General features: G+C 44.4%; 1 protein-coding gene across 1 annotated transcript in view; it reads right to left on the bottom strand.

The window, feature by feature from the left end:
- dcbld2 (discoidin, CUB and LCCL domain containing 2) overlaps nt 1-10292 on the bottom strand; it is a 131576-nt gene extending 121284 nt beyond the window's left edge. The window contains exon 1 of the mRNA XM_078560110.1: nt 10071-10292. Within this exon, the coding sequence (XP_078416236.1) occupies nt 10071-10164 (94 nt within the window). The 5' untranslated portion in view covers nt 10165-10292. The remainder of the gene's footprint in view (nt 1-10070) is intronic.
- Nucleotides 10293-20042: the final 9750 nt, after the last annotated feature.

The following is a 20042-nucleotide window of genomic DNA, read 5'->3' as shown; positions in this document are numbered from 1 at the left end:
ATCAAGCTAAGCTCGCAACCAAACAAAAAGCCCCGAATCTAGAAGAGCATACTGTTTAAGAAATATATTACATAATATATAAGCTGGTTCTAAAGAAAAGTACTTTTTGCCTTTTTAGACTTTATTTGAATTTGCTTTAAAAATCTGTGCTTTCGTATGAAAGGTTTGCAAGAGAAAATACATCAAGCTGTTTTATAAAGTTCTGAGCATTTAAATATGTAAGAAATAAAACATCAAAAAGCTTGAGGCATCTGTGCATGATTACATTTTAATGTTTTTGCTTTTGTTTAAAAAGAGAGGCTGTAATAAATGGGAGCATTGCAACCAGAGTAGATGAAAAGCGAATACCTGGCATAGCACATTCCTTGCCTTTTAATAAAGCTCCACAAAGCGATGCTCCCTCTATCCACTAGCAAACTTTTCTGTTTAATAGCATTAAGTTTAAGAATTAAGATAAATGAGTACCTTTATAGTCAAAAGAAAAATAGTGAAATGGTGACGATTTCCATAACAGCTGTTGTACAAGCTCTTCAGTTGTGTTGCTCAAACCTGCTCACTATTCCAAGATCGTCCTGAAATGCAAAGATAACCCCCAGCTTCTTTTCTCTACTGTAGACCGTTTTTTTAAGCCCCTTGCCTTTGCATCCTCTACCCTCCTCCAACAACAACAAGCATGAGGACACGGACCTCTTTAGCCTATAATTGAAGTCTTCCAATCAGCTACCTTTGCCACTTCCCTTCCTCTCCTAGCCCACCTGACAAAACTTCCTCTAACGAGGTTCCACCCCTTACCAAGCCCGAAACTTTTTTCTTTTTTTATTCTGTCTCCTATCTCCCCATATGCTTCTCCAAGCTCAACATCTCTATAAGGCCCACCTCCTGGTCTATTCTATAAAGTGCTGGGACTCTATTCCCACTACTGACCACCCAGCTTCCCTTGTTAACTAATAGTGTGAGCAATTCTCTCTCTCTTGTGGGACCGTCCCTCTGTCTTCTTCAAATCTGACATCATCACCTCAAAAAAAATATCCTTCACCCTGCTGTCCATGTAAACTGCTGCCCCATCTCCAACTTCCATTTCCTCTCCAAAGTCCTTGAATGTGTTATCACATCCCAAAACCATGCCCATCTTTCCCAGGGTTCTATGTTTGAATCCCTCCATTCAGGTTTCTGCCCCTACCACAGTATGGTAATGGCTTTTTATCAAATTTCCAAGTGACACCCCATGTGACTGAGTACAGTAAACTATACTTCCTTGTCATTCTCAACCTATCTGCAGTCTTTGATACAGCTGGCCACACCATCCTCCTCCAAAGCCTCTTCACCAGTGTCCAGCTGGGTGGAACTGCACTTGCCTGGTTCCGTATATCAATGGCTTCTTTTCCTCCTCCTGTACTGTTATCCCTGGTGTCCCCCCAACAAAGATCTATCCTTGGTCTCCGCCTATTTCTCAACCACATACTGCCCTTGGTGACATCATCTAGAAGCACAGCATCAGTTTTCACATGCATCCTGACAACACCCAGCTCTACCTCACCACCACTTCTCTCTACTCCTGCATGGTCTCTAAATTATCAGACTGCTTTTCCGACATCCGGTGCTGAATGAGAAGAAATTCCCTCCAATTAAATAATGGGAAGACTTACATGCCATTGTTTTCAGTCCCGACTCCAAATCCATTTCTCCAGTTACTGGCTCAATCCCTCTCCTGGGCAACAGTCTGAGATTAAGCCAAAAAGCTAAAAGCTACTGCGGATGCTGGAAATCCAAACACATCTTCCCTTCACCCCCCCTGACGGCATTCCGTAGGGATCGTTCCCTCCGGGACACCCTGGTCCACTCCCCTACTCCTCAACCCCCACTTATGGCACCTCCCCATGCCCACGCAGAAGATGCAACACCTGCCCCTTCACTTCCTCTCTCCTCACCGTCCAAGGGCCCAAACATTCCTTTCAAGTGAAGCAGCATTTCACTTGCATTTCCCCTAACTTAGTCTACTGCATTCGTTGCTCCCAATGCGGTCTCCTCTACATTGGAGAGACCAAACGCAAACTGGGCGACCGTTTTGCGGAACACCTGCGGTCTGTCCGCAAGAAAGACCCAAACCTCCCTGTCGCTTGCCATTTTAACACTCCACCCTGTTCTCTTGCCCACATGTCTGTCCTTGGCTTGCTGCATTGTTCCAGTGAAGCCCAACGCAAACTGGAGGAACAGCACCTCATCTTCCGACTAGGCACTTTACAGCCTTCCGGGCTGAATATTGAATTCAACAACTTTAGATCTTAAACTCCCCCTCCCCCCATCCCCACCCCGTTTCTCCCCCCCCGCCCCCCCCACCCCCCCACTTTTTTTTCAATAATTCATATAGATTCTTCTTTCCCCACCTATTTCCATTATTTTTAAATCTAAAACTAAAACCTTGTTAGTCTTTCCACCCCACCCCCACTAGAGCTGTACTTTGAATATCCTGTCTTCCATTCTTAATTAGCACTTTTCTTAGACAAATATCACCACCTTCAACACCTCTTTGACCCTTTTGTCTGTGACATCTTTTGATTATCTGCTCATCTCCACAATCACCACACCCTCAATGTCTCTCTCCACCCCCCCCCTCCCCCCACCTTAAACCAGTTTATATTTCTCCCTTCTTCTAACTATGCTTCAGTTCTGCCGAAGAGCCATGAAGGCTCGAAACGTTAACTGATTTCTTCTCCGCCGATGCTGCCAGACCTGCTGAGTTTTTCCAGGTAATTCTGTTTTTGTCTGAGATTAAGCCAGTCTGTTTGCAACCTTGGTGTCATATTTAACTCCAAGATGAGCTTCAAACCACACATTTGTGCCACCAGCAAGACTACCTATTTACACCTCCATAAAATTGTCCAACTTCATCCCTGTCTCAGCTCATCTACTGCTGAAACCCTCATTCATGCCTTTGTTACCTCGAGACTCGAATACTTCAAAGCACTTTTGGCTGGTCTCTAACATTTTACAATACGTAAACCTGAGGCCATGCAGTACTCTGCTGCTCATCTCTTAACTCGCACTAAGTCCCATTTACGTATCACCCCTATGCCTCATGACCTACACTGGCTCCTGGGCAAGCAATGTCTTGATTTTAAAATTCTCATCTTTGTTTCAAATTCCTCCACAGCTTCGTCTTTTCCTACCTTTGTAATCTACGCCAACCCCACAATCTTCCAAGATATCCGTGCTCCTCTAAGTCTGACCTCTTATGCATCCCCAATTCTAACCACTTCATCATTGGTGACTAAGCCCTCTGTTATCTGGGGCCCAAGTTCTGGAATTACTTCCCTAAACCTCTCTGCCCCTCTACCTCGCTTTCCTTCTTTAAGAAAGTCCTTAAAAACTATTACTTATCCTAATACCTCATTTTGTGGCTCGATGTCAAATTGTACTTTATAATGCTCCTGTAAAATGCCTTGGGACATTCTGTTATGTTGAAGGTGCTATATAAATATAAGTTTTTGTTGTAGAAGTCACTGGTACACTAAACACTCAATGCAAGTTATTATCACTAACATTGCTGTCAGTGATTTTATAACTTATTTTCTGTTGACTATAGTTTTTTCTCCATCTCATCTGATGGGGCAGGTTGAGATCTTGGCATTCCAAAAGAATTCTTCCACTCAATTCATAGTTTTAGCAAATGATCTGTGCTTTCAAAACCACTTTGGATTTTATGGAATACACACTATATAAAAGATCGTGGGCCCAATCAGAATAAAACACATAATACAAAGTGGATTTTGCTGGACTTCAGTATGAAATAATTCTTTACTGTTAGTTAGTCTGTAGCCCCAACAACTTGCGCTTAAACACCTGGAAGGCCTGTGAAAATGCACTCACCTAGCTGAGAAAGGGTAAATAAAATGTAGCCAAATAAAGAACTCCACAGACCTCCTCCCAGCAAGTAAAGTTTAGGCTAACTTCCACATTAATGTATTTGCAATTGTTAATTAAAACCGTAGCTTGCAGCCTATGAGTCAACCTTTGAAGCTTTGAAAAATTCTTCCAAAAACATGGGTCAACTTATACACCAAATATAAAATGTAAACAGCCAGTGCTGGTGTAGGCAGTCGCCATTTTGAAATGTGGGAAAAGAAACATAACACCAGTAATTAAAATTAAATCAAAATGTCATATTTTATTTAATAAAATAATTCTACAGGATAGTATGAACAGCAATCATAACATTTTAAAGATTGTCAAATACATCATCTTCAGCTAGCTGATGCAAAGAGTTCATCAAATTCATTTGGATTCACTTTGGTTATGGCACCACCGTAAGGATCCCACTCTGGATCAAATATGGTGCTTTCTGTTTCACAATCATTCCTCCACAAAAGATCATCTTCCTCTCCATCCACTGAATTAGATATTCCGCATTTACTGTACAATCTGACAACAGTTTGTGCATTAACAGGATCGCACGATTTGATGATGAATCCACACAAGACACCAAGAGGAGCAGCACGCATATCTCCACTCTTTGTGAAGGATTTTTCTCAATCAACATATTCCATTCAGTGCGGACATGATCTTTGAATGGCTTGTTGAGGCACATAAAGGTATGACTGTAATTTTTTTTAGTCTTTCATGGGAGGTGGGTGTAATTTTCAAGGCCAACATTTGTTGCCCATCCCTAATTTCCCTTGAGAAGGTGGTGGTGAGCACCTTCTTGAACCACTGCAGTCCATGTGATGTAGATATATGCACAGAGCTGTTAGGAAGTGTTATAGGATTTTAATCCAGTGACAGTGAAGGAACGACAATTTAGTTCCAAATCAGGATGGTGTGTGGATTGGAGGGCAACTTGCAGGTGGTGGCGTTCCCATGCATCTACTGCCTTTGTCCTTCTTGGTGGTAGAGGTCAGGGGTTTGGAAGGTACTGTCAAAGGGGCCTTGGTGAGTTGCTGCAGTGCATCTTGTACATTGTATGCATTGCTGCAACTGTGCGTTGGTAGTGGAGGAAATGAATGTTTAGGTAGGTTGATGGAGTGCCATTCAACAGGCTGCTTTGTCCTGAATAGTGTCAAACTTTTTGAGTGTTGTTGGAGCCCCATTCATTCAGGCAAGTGGAGCATATTCCATCACATTCCTAACTTGTGCCTTGTAGATGATGGACAGGCTTTGCAGAGTCAGAAAGCGAGTTACTCACTGCAGGGTTCCTAGCCTCTGTCCTGCTCTTGTAGCCACAGTATTTTCATGGCTGGTCCAGTTCAGTTTCTGTTCAATGGTAACCCCTAGGATGCTGATAACGGGGAATTCAACAATGGTAACACCATTGAATGTCAAAGGGAGATGGTTAGATTCTTGATATAGATGGTCATTGCCTGGCACTAAAGTGGCAAGTGTGATTCACACTCCACATCAGCCCAAGCCTGAATATTGTCCAGGTCTTGCTGCACATGGACATGTACTGCTTCAGTATCTGAGGAATCACGAATGGTGCTGAACATTGTGCGAACGTCCCCACTTCTGAATTTATGATGAGGGAGGTCATTGATGAAGCAGCTGAAGGTGGTTGGGCCGAGGACACTACCTGAGGAACTCCTGCAGTGATGTCCTGAAACTGAGATGATTGGCTCCAACAACCACCACCATCTTCCATTGTGCAAGTATGACTGCAACTTGTGGAGAATTTTCCCTGATTCCCACTGATTTTAGTTTTGCCAGGCTCCTTGATGCCACACTTGATCATCTGCTGCCTTGAAGTCAAAGGCTATCACTCTCATCTCACTTCTGGAATTCAGTTCTTTTGTCCATTTATGGACCAAGGATGTAATGAGGTCAGGAGCCGTATGGGCGTGGCCAACCCAAACTGAGCTTCAGTGAGCAGGTTACTGCTGTATAAGCGTTGCTTGGCAACACCGTTGATGACACTTTCCATCATTTTGCTGATACTAGAGGGTGGCTGATAGGGCAGTAATTGGCCAGGTTGGATCTGTCCAGCTTTTTGTGACAGAACATACCTGGGCAATTTTCCACATTGTTGGATAGGTGCAATTGTTGTAGCTGTACTGGAACAGCTTGGCTAGGGGTGTGGTTCTGCAGCACAAATCTTCAGTACTATTGCCAGGTTATCGTCAGTGCCCACAGCCTTTGCTGTAATCAGTGCCTTCAGCCATTTCTTGATATCACGAGGAGTGAATCGAATTAGCTGAAGAGGAGCATCTGTGATAAAAACAGAAAGTGCTGGCAAAACTCAGCAGCTCTAGTGGCATCTGTGGTAAGAGAAACAGGGTTAGTGTTTCGAATCCAATTTGACTCTTCTATGCATCTGTGATGCCACGGACCTCAGCAGGAGGCTTAGATGGATCATCCACTTAGTCCTTCTGGCTGAAGATGCTTCAACCTTGCCTTTTGCACTGATGTGCTGGGCTCCCCCAGTGAGGATGGGGATGCTGGTGTAGTCTTAACCTCCTGATGGCTGTTTAATTGCTTTCCAGTTTTCTGATTTACTCTGTACCTTTCACAGTAGAAACACCATCAACTAGCCCAAAAAGTAATTCAGCTTTCATTCTGTTCGTAATTGTCTCCTTGTCGACCACCAGTTCAGGAAACATGGAGAAAGAATGAGTCAGATCCTATTTTACCTCAGATGTTGACCTACTATCTCTTTTCCTCAATGCCCAATCAACCCACTGACCATTTTTCCACCAGCACAACCTCAACCAGAAATGACCGCTCACCTCACCACCCTCCCGGGCACCCCACCCCCAAATAACTCCTGCTCATCCCTGGTCTCCATGACTCAGCCTTCAGGCAACATCGGAAGACACAATGGTGCCCCTAAAGTTTCATATTATTGGCATTGCTCATGTATAATATGGAGCATGGTTATTCATTTTTATTGTAAATCTGGCCTGTCCCTTTAAGGCAACTGCTCAATTGAACCCTGTGGGTACCTAGACTGCTGTGGCTGCTTATAAATTCCAGCCTCCAAGACAGAAAACCCCAATCTTAAGTGCCTGCCTTTCTTTCTCTTCTTTCAAAATTATTTTCCATCTGTAAAAACGTACGATACCAAGTGTGACAGACACACAGTTTTTATACATATTAATCTCCCACAAGTATCCATGCAGAAAAACAAACAGGTTTGTAAAACAAGATGTGAGGAGTTATATTACTGAAATGAGAGAGAAATGTATTACAATTGTGGTGAGGAAGTCAAGAACGAATTTATATAATATTGGCCCAAATGGCAAGGCTAATAGCACTCGCCACTATTAACTGCAAATACCATGGCAACTTCAAGCCAGGACAGATGAACAATTAAATGTGAAAATTGAAAAATTGCAGTCAATTGCGCCATTCCACCACTAGCTTCATGAAGAGCATCACATTGTCTGGCTCTCAAATGCATTGAGCGGCATAAAATTGCTGTACTTGCATGGTAAATACCTAGTAAATTTGCCACAGCAAGTTAAATCAAGTCGCTTCAAGTCTAAGTACAGTATCCTTTTAATAGTCTGATAAGTGTTATGTGGAGTCTTATTCCTTTAAAAAAACATTAAAAGATAATTTTTAAAAAAACTTTGTCTCTTTTTTCCTCTCAATCCAATCTTTCTTTTCCTCTTTTCCAATTCTAACTTAACTTCCATGTTCAAGCCTTGTTCTGTTCATTCCACAATCCTTCAATCTTATTAGTTAAGGAGATATAGAGTTGCTTGCCCACTTTCTTTGGACCCCAGGAGCCATGCTGTTTCCATCTCATCCTTCCAACATCTTCAAGGCAAAATACCATGGAGATTAAATGGACATGGTGCAGTAAAACTAATGGCAGGGGCTGGTTGGTGACTAATTACAGGAATTTTGTGGTCAATGTATTGCACATATAGCTTGTTAAATGTATTGAGCATATGAACCGTTGGAATGCAATGAATCACCATAAATTTTCAATACAGTTAGAAACTGAGTTAATTATTGATGTGACTTTAAGGATTGTGTGCAGGGTAGTTGGATGCAGGTGATTCCGAGCACCTCAGATCTGAGCTGCACTGTGTTGGGGGAAGGAGGAACAATATAGAGCTGATGTTAAGGATATGGATCAGGCTAACCTTAATGGCTACTAAGTTTGTAATCATAGGTCTCCATTTTAAGGCTGGGGGCTCTGCACAAACCTTATAAAAGTAGCAAATAATAGTTTCAAAATTTTAGTTGAAAAGTCAGATTTATTTTAAGAAAGGAAATTATTTCCCAAAAGTAGCCGGTGGGTTTATACCATTGGGACCAGGAGCAGTGAGAGAAATCAGAAGGGCTCTCTGAATTAGTGCCTCTAGTTGCCTCTTGGTTACTGAATCCACAGCAAAAACAGAGTGCCACTTGAAACTTGCAACACTTTAGTTAAAGCCCAAGGGTTCTTGACTTTGGGTTGCAATGGCTTGTGCTCAAAGGTTCAGGTTATTACAGGTCTATCTGGCACAGGGCTACTGATATACTGTAAATGAGAGCTGGTGCAGATTCTTGATTATGGTTCCACATTTGTAAAAAGGTCAAAAACAGGGGAGGCTACATGAGAGAAATTGTATTTCCTATGGATTGAGGCATCAGACAGCAGTTGCATTGGCTCTGGCTGATTGTAAAGGCTGAAGGAGGGGGTGAGAGGTCATTGTTCAATGAAGGTAGAGAAATAGTGGAGAATATAGAGGTGGAGGGAGCCAGAGGGTGGGCGAGGTGAAGGTGGATGTGGAATGAGAGGCAATATCAAAAAGCAACTGCAGTTATGGTAGAATAGCAATAAAATTATAAAAAGAAGAATGACCTGCAATCATATGGCACATTTCAAACCACAAGGATGTCCCAAAGCACTTTACAACCAATCAAATATTTTTGAAGTTTAGTCACTGCTGTACTGCAGGAAATGCAGCAGACAATTTGTGCATAACAAAGTGATAGTGGCCAGATAATTTGTACTGATGATGTTGATTCAGAGGTAAACATAGCCCACGATACCTTGGGAGAACACCACATCTCTTCTTCACATAGTGCCATGGATTTTTTTTTATATCCGCTTGAGAAGGCAGTTTAACCTCTGATCTGAAAGATAGCACCTCCAACAGTGCAGCATTCCCTCAGGAATGTACCAGACTATCAGCCTCAATTTTGTGCTCAATGTTTGTGGGTTTGAACCCATTTTCCGTCTCAGAGGTAGGACTCAAAGTCTAGAGTTCTGAAGAGGAGTCATTTTGGACTCGAAACGTTGACTCTTTTTCACTCTCCACCAACACCCTCCAGCAGCTGCGTTTTTCCTGCACTTTCTGTTTTTATTTCACTTACTTACAATATCTGCCTGGGACAAAAGTGAAACCCTACTCTTGGCAGAACCCAAGCAAAAGTGAAGATGGGCAACAGTTATATATGGATTGCATATCCTTGGCTGTACAATTCATTTAAACATTGGAGAGAATGTTTCTCTCCAATATGGAAACATATTCACTTACGCCTCCTTCCCATGCTACAAAATCAATTTCAAAATAATCTCAGTTCCAGAATTATGTTGAACTGAGATTTGACAGTTAAAAGGAAGGCAAGTACCTCCTATAGACACAGCTGAAAACTAAAAGTTCAGAAAGTAACAATGAATTATTAAATTCAAAAAATGACAACTGCCAACCTTGAAACACTGCAATGTTCAAACATATATCCTGACCATCTAATTAGTTTATAATATTCAAATTAGACTTGAGCAGAAAGCTTTGCAACTGGAAAAAGGAAATTGGTCTCTAGGCCATATAAAATAAAACAGATCCTACCTCTTTAAATGTTCACAAGAGCCCTGATGGAACCCATCCCCCACCCCCCCCCTAGCCTTTTGCTCAATCCCTGAAGTACTCCAGAAAACATCACTTCGCTATTTTATGGAAAGGGAGGGGAAGGAAGAGTTCAGGAATACGAAACACTTCGTAAAGAGCACAAACCAAATCAGGAAAAGTCATCAAAGCTCACCGACAGCCCCTGTCCCTACCGAGTGGGAAACTATTGCAGCGAGAAAAAGCTGCGAGTTTTACACACAGCAGCCGCGCTCTCTCTCTCTCTCTCTCACCCACCTTTCTGCCCGATCGCGCTGCTAAATGTTGCAATCAAGTAGAAAAAGATGCCGAGCTTTCCGATGTGTTTTCCTCTCAGCGTTCCAGCCTCCATGCCGAGATGAGAAGGGAAGGCATAATGCGGCGGAGTTGTTGAGCGATCGCACTCCGGCTCCCAATCTCTCTCTCTCTCTCTCTCTCCCTCTGCCGCTGCTGCAGCTTGGACCCAAATCTCAATCACATTCACTCACTGGTCAACCACTTCCTCCGCTTCCGCTCATCCCATAATGCAGCCTGTCTGCTGGACACACTACCCAGGCTGGATATGGGGTTCCTGATTCCTCTCCCTCCCCCTCACTCTCACCTTCTCTCCTCACCCCTCTTCACCTCACCCTCTCACCGGCTCCTCCTCACTCTCACCTTCTCTCCTCACCCTCTCACCGGCTCCTCCTCACTCTCATCTTCTCTCCTCACCCTCTCACTGGCTCCTCCTCACTCTCACCTTCTCTCCTCACCCTCACCTCTTCTCACTCTCACCTCTTCTCACCCCCCTCACCCTCATCTCTTCTCACCCCTCCTCACCTCAACTTCTCTTCTCACCCCTCCTCACCACACCTTCTCACTGGCTCCTCCTCACTCTCACCTCTCCTCACCCTCACCTCTTCTCACTCTCACCTTCTCTTCTCACCCCCTCACCCTCATCTCTTCTCACCCTTCCTCACCTCAACTTCTCTCCTCACCACACCTTCTCACTCACCCTTACCTCACCTTATCACCTTCATCTCACCTTCTCACCCCTCCTCATCCTCAACTCGCCTTCTCACCCCTCCTCACCCTCACCTTCTCCTCTCCCTCCCCCTTGCCTCATGCTCTTCCCCCCTTTCCCTTTCAGCTTAGATCCACACCCTCACCACCTACCCTTGTTACATTTGTGCCTTTGACAACTGAAACCTCATCTTCAGCACTTGGGAACTGTGCCAAGATGTTCGTCCAGTTGTGTTCCACTTGGACTTTTGGACTACACGTACGCACTATAATATTTGTAGTTATTGCTATTTATATTTAATATGTGACAGATACCAGCAGAAACTTTGAGGATAAAGTACAGATGTCACTGGCTTTAATGCTGGGCTTGGGGCTGGTTCTGTCATGGCTTTTTGGGGTGTGTAGGGGGTGAACTGGCCTCAGTAGCCTCATGCTACAAAGGGAAGTCAGCCTTGATCCCCATTCCTCATTTCTTCCAAATACTATTGCTGGAGAGTGCTCACGCAGATGGGATGGGTTTTATCTGTGAGCTGCTCTGATCGAAAAGGCTGGTGAATATCTTTTTCCAACATGAGTCATCATTATTAAGAGAGGAGAGAGGAAATTTAACACAGTCTGATTGGTGGGAAACATAGTGCTGGATCTCAAAAAAATCATGATCTGAATGCTCCATGTCATCTCATAATATGAATGCTCCGTGTCATCTCATAATAACTGAACTCAATAATATTTGGAAAGACGCATGGAAAATACTGCGGATGCTGGAAATCTGAAATAAAAACCGAAAACGTTGGAAATACTCAGCAGGTCTGGCAGCATCTTTGGAGAGAGAAACAGAATTAACGTTTCAGGTCCGTGACCTTTCATCATTGACCAGAAATGTTAACTTTGTTTCTCTCTCTCTGAAGATGCGGCCAGATCTGCTGAGTATATTCAGCATTTTCTGTTAATATTTTGAAAGACATGGTCTAACAGTTTCTCGATTACCATCTGCCATCAAGCATAGTTGTCACACAGTAATACAGGAAAACTTTTGTTTTGTATAAGGCATGACAATTGATTACTTCCTGTAAAAACTGTAAATATTTCTTAGGGAGCCAGATGAAATTTTAATTCAGAAATGGTTTATTTTCCCCTTTCACAACAGATACATTAAGCAAAGCAGGGGTGGGTTGTACCATCGTTGGATTAGATCAAATATCTGTCAAAATTTTTGGCTAATTTACCTGACCAAAATAGCACTGGCTGGAAAACTAGCCACAGCAGGAATTGGCATCATGCCAGTGTGAATTCAATTGCATGTTGCTAAAAGCAGCCAGTAGTTTGTACCCACGTTCCTTGTGCTACCCACTCTACCTACATATTATTTGATAAAACTGTAGTTTACCAGGTCTCTTTCATTTCCACCTTCTCCTCTTTGTCCTTTGCAGGAGAAATGTAGGTTATCTTCCCACCTTCCTATATTTCTAGCTGTAAATGCATTCCATTAGTAGCAAAGTTGTGCTAAAATGTGATTTGCGCCCCACTTAAACTGTCCAAACTTTGGACAAGCTGTCTCAGCACAATGATACCTTCTACAAGAGTTTGGCTGGAGGCAAGTTCTTCTCAGCTTCTCAGTTTCCCATCTGTCCCAATATTATTTCTATCGAAGAAAATGGAGATAAAAACCAGCAGAGATGTGAAATGGGCTTGGATTCGAAATCACCCATTTGACATTATCCTATAAAACGGGGGAGATTGAGGGTTGGAGCTGGGAATGGGAAGGTCAGGAGTTAGGACTGATAGTAGGGGAGGTCAGGGACCAGGGGAGGCCAATAATGGGAGTAGTGGTGGTGCGGGGGTTGGTGGCGGGGGGCAGCGAAACATTGGGACCAGGAGTGGGAGAGGTCAGGGGTCAGGGTTCAGGGCTGTGAGTGGGGGAGGACGGGACAGTGCTGGGAGTGGGATAGGCTGGGTTTAGGAGCTGAGGAGATTGGAGATTGGGACTGAGAGTGGGAGAAGTTGGAAGTCAGGACCATTGAAGCGAATGATCAGGAAATGAGAAGAAGTGAATGCCTATCTTTCTGATATATTTGTGCTATAAGGCTCCCAATAGCTGTGCAGTGTGATAACATTTCTCCATTGTTTCTTGAGGTGTACAGTCAGATTGTGTTGTTGGATTGAGCCAGTGCTTGGAAATGAGAAGAATGAAACTTTACAGCTGTTGATGCTTTGTGCAAACTAGCACATATGATTTTTCTTTAAGTTGACAATTAAAACTGGACAGTTGTAACTTAAAATAAAACCTTTATGTCATACAAACATAGATGGTTTCAGGTTTGATCTATAGTATGTACAGTGGTAAGCTTGGTACCCTTGCAAACTGTGGCAGCAATGTGTACCATCTACAAGATTCACAGCAGCAGCTTGCCAAGGCTTCTTCAACAACGCCTCCCAAACCCACAACCTCTACCACTTAGAAGACAAGAGCAGTAGACGTATTGGAACACCACCACCTGCAAGATCCCATCCAAGCTGCACATCATCCTGACTTGGAAATACGTCTTCATCATTCTTCATCATTCCTAGACCAAATTCCTGGAACTCTCTTCCTAACAGCCTTGTAGGAGTACCTTTACCACACAGAGAGCATCAGTTCAAGAATAAGGCCCAACAACACTGTCTTTCTTTTATTCTCATTCACAGGTTGTGGATGTTGCTGGTGAGGCCAGCATCTATTGCCCATCCCTGATTGCCATTGATAAAGTGGTGGTAAGCCGCCTTCTTGAATACAACCGGAGTGGCTTGCTAGGCCATTTTAGAGGCAGTTAAGAGTTAACCATACTGCTGGGGGTCTGGAGTTACTTACAGATGAGACCAGGCTAGGACAGCAGATTTCCTTCCCTAAAGGACATTAGTGAACCAGATGGGTTTTTACAAAAATCTGGTAGTTTCGTGATCACTATTACTAATGTTAGCCTTTTATGAAGGGATGGGCAATAAATGCCTGCTTTGTCAATGATGCCACAACCTGAAGAACGACATAGAAAGGAACTGATCACAGAGGTGTAATGGGCAGGCACTACGGTGATCTCGGTGCTTCTGGTTGAAATAGACTAGCCAAGACTCCCACTACTATTCAATAACCCCAGCTGGAAGTGTGTGGGTGGAATTTTATCAGTGGTGCACCATTCCTGACAGTGGAACTGAAAGAGTGCACCACTTCCACTCTCTTGCTTTTCCCTGTTTCTCACATGATTATAATTAAAATTTAAAGTGCCGGTGGCGTGCACCGGAAACATGTGCAATTCTGTGGCAGGGGTGCTTTTCGGTGGTAAAACCCATAATCAGGTGACAATACTGGAACTACGGGTCGGCTATAACGGAGCCTTCTGGCCAAACAAGGTCAAAACTTTCTAGCCTAACTCCTTTGCCATTAACGTAAGACTTGAGAGCACAAAGGTGGCATGGGGGCTATTCAAAATTAAATTTAATTTGTAAATATTTCGCATTACATTGGTTTCACTTTATTCATTTGAGCATCATCGTCTTCTGTTGAGACTAGAGAACTAAATGTACAGGCACACCTCATGATTGGCATGCGTTGATGGTTAGAGGGGAGTTAGGGACATTTCCTTTATTGTAGAAGAAACAATGTTGTGTTTTTTGTTCACTCTTTATTGAATGTTCATGTTATTGTCCAATGTTGTAACCACCACTCCATGGGACATGGCTGAACATGTGGGCTCACCTGGTCTTCCTTTCTATACATTGTAAAGGTTATTGTCTGAGGTCACTCTCAGCGGGGGGTAATTGAAATGTTGTAGATTAACTCAAAGCCCTCTAAGGACTCTGCCAGCCAACACCCTAAGATGGACTCACATTTCGACAGTACTGACACTGCCCTTTAGGCCCCTAATTTTTCTTACCTTGGCTGACCGTCCCCACCACCACCATACCCAGGACACCAGGCCCTCCCCACTTCACTCCTCCATGCCCCCAAACTCACTGCCTATCCGGCCATGGATCCCTCTTCCCCTGCTCCATGGCCCTACCTACTCCACAAACCCCTTCTAGCTGGGGCTCAGGAACCGATACTAGTGGGGTACTGCTAGGATTAATGCTTCAGCCCCAGCTCTTCCCAATCAACAGTGACACCTAGTTCTAGGTTCTTCCACAAGAGAAAACATCTTTTCCACATCCACCCTGTCAAGATCTCCCAGGATGTGCGCACATGTTGGCCGAGGACAAGATCAGGCTTAGCTATGATGCCTCCTGTAGCTAAATAGCTTGATGTCACTTACAAGACTGACACCTGAATAAATTGACCCTTGGGTGAATGGCCAGGGGCAAGTTACACCAAGAAGTAAGCAACACTTCTAGAGGTTGTCAAAAAACTGTTGAGAATAAAAATGTTTCATATTTTCCACAGCCTCCTTGGTCAGTGAAACATATCAGCTAACATTTAGGGAGCTTTAAAAATACCAGCAAGCGTATGTACCCTCTCCCCATTGCAGTAAAACTCCCGTTCTATAGGAAGGTTAAAGGATTAAAACACTGTCCTCAGGAGTGAATTCACTACCTCTGCTGCAGTACAAACTTCTTAACATTCCAGCCTCTCTGTGCTTAATCACTTTCACATTGGCAGAGGGCAGCTTGACCTTTTCAACTTCCATTAATGTATAGCTTAAAGCGACCCTTCCTTTTGGTGGGGGATTTCTACGTTATCCTTATTTTATTACCATTGGCTCAAAACCTTTGGCATAAGTTATAAAGATGAAGCAAATAAAGTTTTATTTTTCATTAAGCAGCCATGTAGAACTGACAAAATAACCTACAATAGCTGAGTACTCCGCAGTTACAAGCAGATGCTGTCATACAAATAGCCAGGCAATTACTTGCTGTACAACCACAAATGATTCACTGCAGAGTCACGAATTATCTAATCAGGGGAAATAATGTAACAGTAAACTGTAACTACTTACATCAAGGTGATTAAATGTGATTTTTTTTAAACTTAACTTTTAATTTTTAACTTAAAAAACCAGAAACCAAGTAGTTTTTCACAACAGCAGGTGGTGTGAACAGAAACCTAGTTCAGGCTTTTATGGAAAAGTTATAAAACTGTGGCCAGGCAAAATCAATGTAGATTTTTGCAAGATAGAAAAACAATCTATCTGCATGCCACTAAATGGAAAATGTTTCATTGAATCACCACAACACTGTCTGGCTCCTCGGATACACACACCATAATGTATATCAAAGTGGAGTGGGAATGCCATTGAATAAGTGCAAAAAAAAATATATATACAGATAGGTTCGGCAGTCAGGCACCATCACAAAAAGAACTGGAAGAAGACATGGTCCCTAAATATATTTTTTTGGAAGCAGGTGAGTCTTCTCCCATAGGTGTCCACTTTTAACCTTTTAAACTTCACAATCGTGGAGGCTGCTTCATTCAAGATTGCCAGGAACTGTGTAGTGGATTCCCTTATAATCATGGCTTGCAAGGTGTGTTCTCCAGGCATTACTCCTGCTCAGGTGGAAATCTCCATTTGTAGACAGCCCCTGTATGATCTGATTATTTATGTGCTGCAGCAGGGCTGGGAACTGTGTTGAACTCTCCAGCCTGTGGGTGCAAGGTCTTGAGCTGCCTATATATTATCTGCATTTCCTCACCTGTGTACTGTGAATCACTGTGCTTTCCCCTCAACCTCGCTGTCTAACTGCTCCAGTATCCACATATCTATTAACTGGAGGTTATGACCTCACAACCTGGTGGCTCTTTTCACAGCTACAGGTAGTCCAGGGCTATACTGATTGAAAGCAAAATGATACGGATACTGGAGATCTGAAATAAAACAGGAAATGCTGGAAAAACTCAGCAGGTCCGGCAGCATCTGTGCAGAGAGAAACAGAGTTAGCTTTTCGAGTCTGTATGACTCTTCTTCAGAGCTGAAGATAGGTAGGAGTGTGATGGGTTTCATACTGTTGAAGAAAGGGGGTGGATCAGGTGGAGCAAATTAGAAGGCCAAGGATAGTTGGGAGGTCAGGAGAGATTTGACAAAGATGTCATAGACACAAGACAAAGAGAGTGGTAATGGTAGTGTTAAAGACTAAAACAGGTGCTAATAGCAGCATAAAGGCCAGATAGCAAAATATGTTAATAGAAGAACAAGAGTCAGCACACTCTGAAAGCAAAATATAATAACAGGTTGTAGCCTGGTCTTGTGGGGCAACGCAGTTGGGAAAAAAAAATCAAAATGGAGGACAGAGTTCATTGTCTGAAGTCGTTGAACTCATTGGGCCGTAACTTCCAAGATCAGGGCAGTGTGACTGGGGGGTACCCCAAAGATGTGCTAGGGAACCTCACCCCCGTAGTTTCCTAGGGAAAGCTTGAATAGCAATTGCCAGGGAAGTGCAAACTCCCCATGGGCAATCACCCTGCACTGGGAACTATCCAAAAATGTGATTAAATCGCAAACTTCAGGTGGTTCAGACTGTGTTACATCAATAGTTATCCAGAAAAAGTTGGAAGGATTGAAGCCACTTATAACTTCTGGGTAACTGTTGCACAGACCCACACCAACCTCCCCATGGGGCTCGCCCCAGACCCCTGAACCTGCATGGGATTTCCCCCCCAACCCCATGAATACACCCCCCCAAGGGGACACCCAAACCCCATGAGATTCCTCCCCTGCAGGAATCCCCCCCTCCACCATGGGATTCCCCCCCTCAATGGGAGTCCCCGCAATGGGATTTTTCCCCCCACGGGATTCCCGGTCCCCATGGAACTCCCCCACCCCAGAGGACACCGTCCCACATACCCCCCAAAAAGGGATTACTACCCTATCGGGGATCTCCACAAAGCCAAACTTCTGACTTTCACTACCCCCCGACCCAACGCATCTCACCCCGAGGCCTGACCTGACCCAACCCCTTGCAACAAGGCCTGGCCCAATACCCCTGCCAAGAACTGACCCGACCCACCAAGCCACCCGCCCGGAGGCCTGACCCGACCTACCCATCACCCTGAGGTCCAACCCCAACCCCCCCTGCCCCCCTAGATCTGACCTGACCCAACCCCTGAGGTCGGACCCAACCCTACCCCTAGGTCCGGCCCCCCAGCCCGATATCTGACCCGGTGCCCCCCCCCATGAGGCATCCTCCCAGTTTCTTCGTCTCCGTTGCGTCAGTTCCGATGATGCTACCTTCCACAATGGTTCTCTGACATGTCTTCCTTTTTCCTGAGCTGAGGGTTCCTCCCCACTATGGCTGACAGGCCCCTCAACCGTGCCCAACTTGTCTCCCCCACTTCTGTCCTCACCTCTTCCCTCACTCCCAGAACCAAGCTAGGATTCCCCTTGTCCGCGCTTTTTACCTCACCAGCCTCTGCATTCAAAGGATTATCCAATGCCATTCCTGCCAACTCCAGCATGATACCACCACCAAACACATCTTCCCCTTACCTCTCCTATCAACATTCTGTTGGGACCGTTCTCTCCATGGCACCCTTGGCCCAACCATCTTCAGCTGCTTCGTCAACGACTTCCCTTCCATCATAAGATCATAAATGGGCATGTTCGCTGATGATTGCACAATGTTCAGCACCATTCATGACTCCTCAGATATTGAAGCAGTCCATGTCCAAATTCAGCAAGACCTGGACAATGTCCAGGCTTGGGCTGACAAGTGGCAAGTAACATTCACGCCACACAGGTAATGACCATCTCCAGCAAGAGAGAATCTAGCCATCGTTCCTTGACATTCAATGGCATTACCATCACTGAATTGCCCACTGTCAACATCCTGGGGGTTACCATTGGCCAGAAACTGAACTGGACTAGCCATATAAATACTGTGGCTACAAGAGCAGGTCAGAGGCTAGCAATCCTGTGGCGAATAACTCACCTCCTGACTCCCCAAAGTCTGTCCACCATCTTCAAGGCGCAGGTCAGGAGTGTGATGGAATACTCTCGATTTGCCTGGATGAGTGCAGTTCCAACAACACTCAAGAAGCTTGACACCATCCAGGACAAAGCAGCCCATTTGATTGGCACCCCTTCCACAAGCATTCACTCCCTCCACCACCGATGCACAGTGGCAACATTGTGTACCATCTACAAGATGCACTGCAGGAACTCACCAAGGCTCCTTACGCAGCACCTTCCAAACCATTACTATCTAGGACGACAAGGGCAGCAGACACATGGGAACATCACCACTTGGAAGTTCACCTCCAAGCCACTCACCATCCTGACTTGGAAATATATCGCCGTTCCTTCACTGTCACTGGGTCAAAATCCTGGAACTCCCTCCCTAAGAGCACAGTGGGTGTACCTACACCACATGGACTGCTGTGGTTCAAGAAAACAACTCAGCACCACCTTCGCATGGGCAACTAGGGATGGGCAATGAACGCTGGCCTAGCTAGCTATACCCACATCCCATGAATGAATAAAAAAAAAACCCTGGTCCACTCTTCTATCACACCCAACACCTCATCCCCTTCCCACGGCACTTTTCCATGCAATCGCAGGAGGTGTAACACCTGTCCCTTTACTTTCTCCCTCCTCACTGTCGAAGACCCCAACCACTCCTTCCAGGTGAAGCAGGGCTTCACTTACACTTTGTTCAATTTAATCTACTGCATTCGCTGCTCACAATGCGGTCCCCTCTACACTGGGGAGACTAAACGCAGACTGTGTGATCGCTTTTTGGAACACTTTCATTCAGTCGGCAAACATGACCCCAACTTTCCTGTCACTTGCCATTTCAACACACCATCATGCTCTCATGTCCACATTTCTGTTCTTGGCCTGTTGCAATGTTCCAGTGAAGCCCAACGCAAACTGGAGGAACAGCACCTCATCTTCCGATTAAGCGCTTTACAGCCTTCTGGATTTAACATTGAGTTGAATAACTTTAGTCCATGAACTCTCTCCTCCATTTTGATATTTTTTCCCAACCCCTCCTCCCACAGGGCAAGCCTGTACCTGGTTCTTACGTTTTGCTTTCAGAGAGCACTGACTCATGTTCTGCTATTAACACATTCTGCTCTCTGACCTTTATGCCACTATTAGTACCTGTCTTAGTCTTTAACACTATCATTATCACTCCCTTTGTCTTGTGTCCATGACACCTTAGCCAAATCTATCCTGTGCTCCCACCTATCCCTGAACTTCTATTTTGCTTCACCATCTCTCCTCAACAGTATAAAACCCACCACGTTTCTACCTTTCTTCAGCT

Source organism: Cetorhinus maximus, chromosome 16, assembly GCF_964194155.1.
Source record: "Cetorhinus maximus chromosome 16, sCetMax3.hap1.1, whole genome shotgun sequence".
Taxonomy (NCBI): domain Eukaryota; kingdom Metazoa; phylum Chordata; class Chondrichthyes; order Lamniformes; family Cetorhinidae; genus Cetorhinus; species Cetorhinus maximus.
Note: the sequence above shows the minus strand (reverse complement) of the source record. Positions and strands in the feature narration are given on the sequence as shown.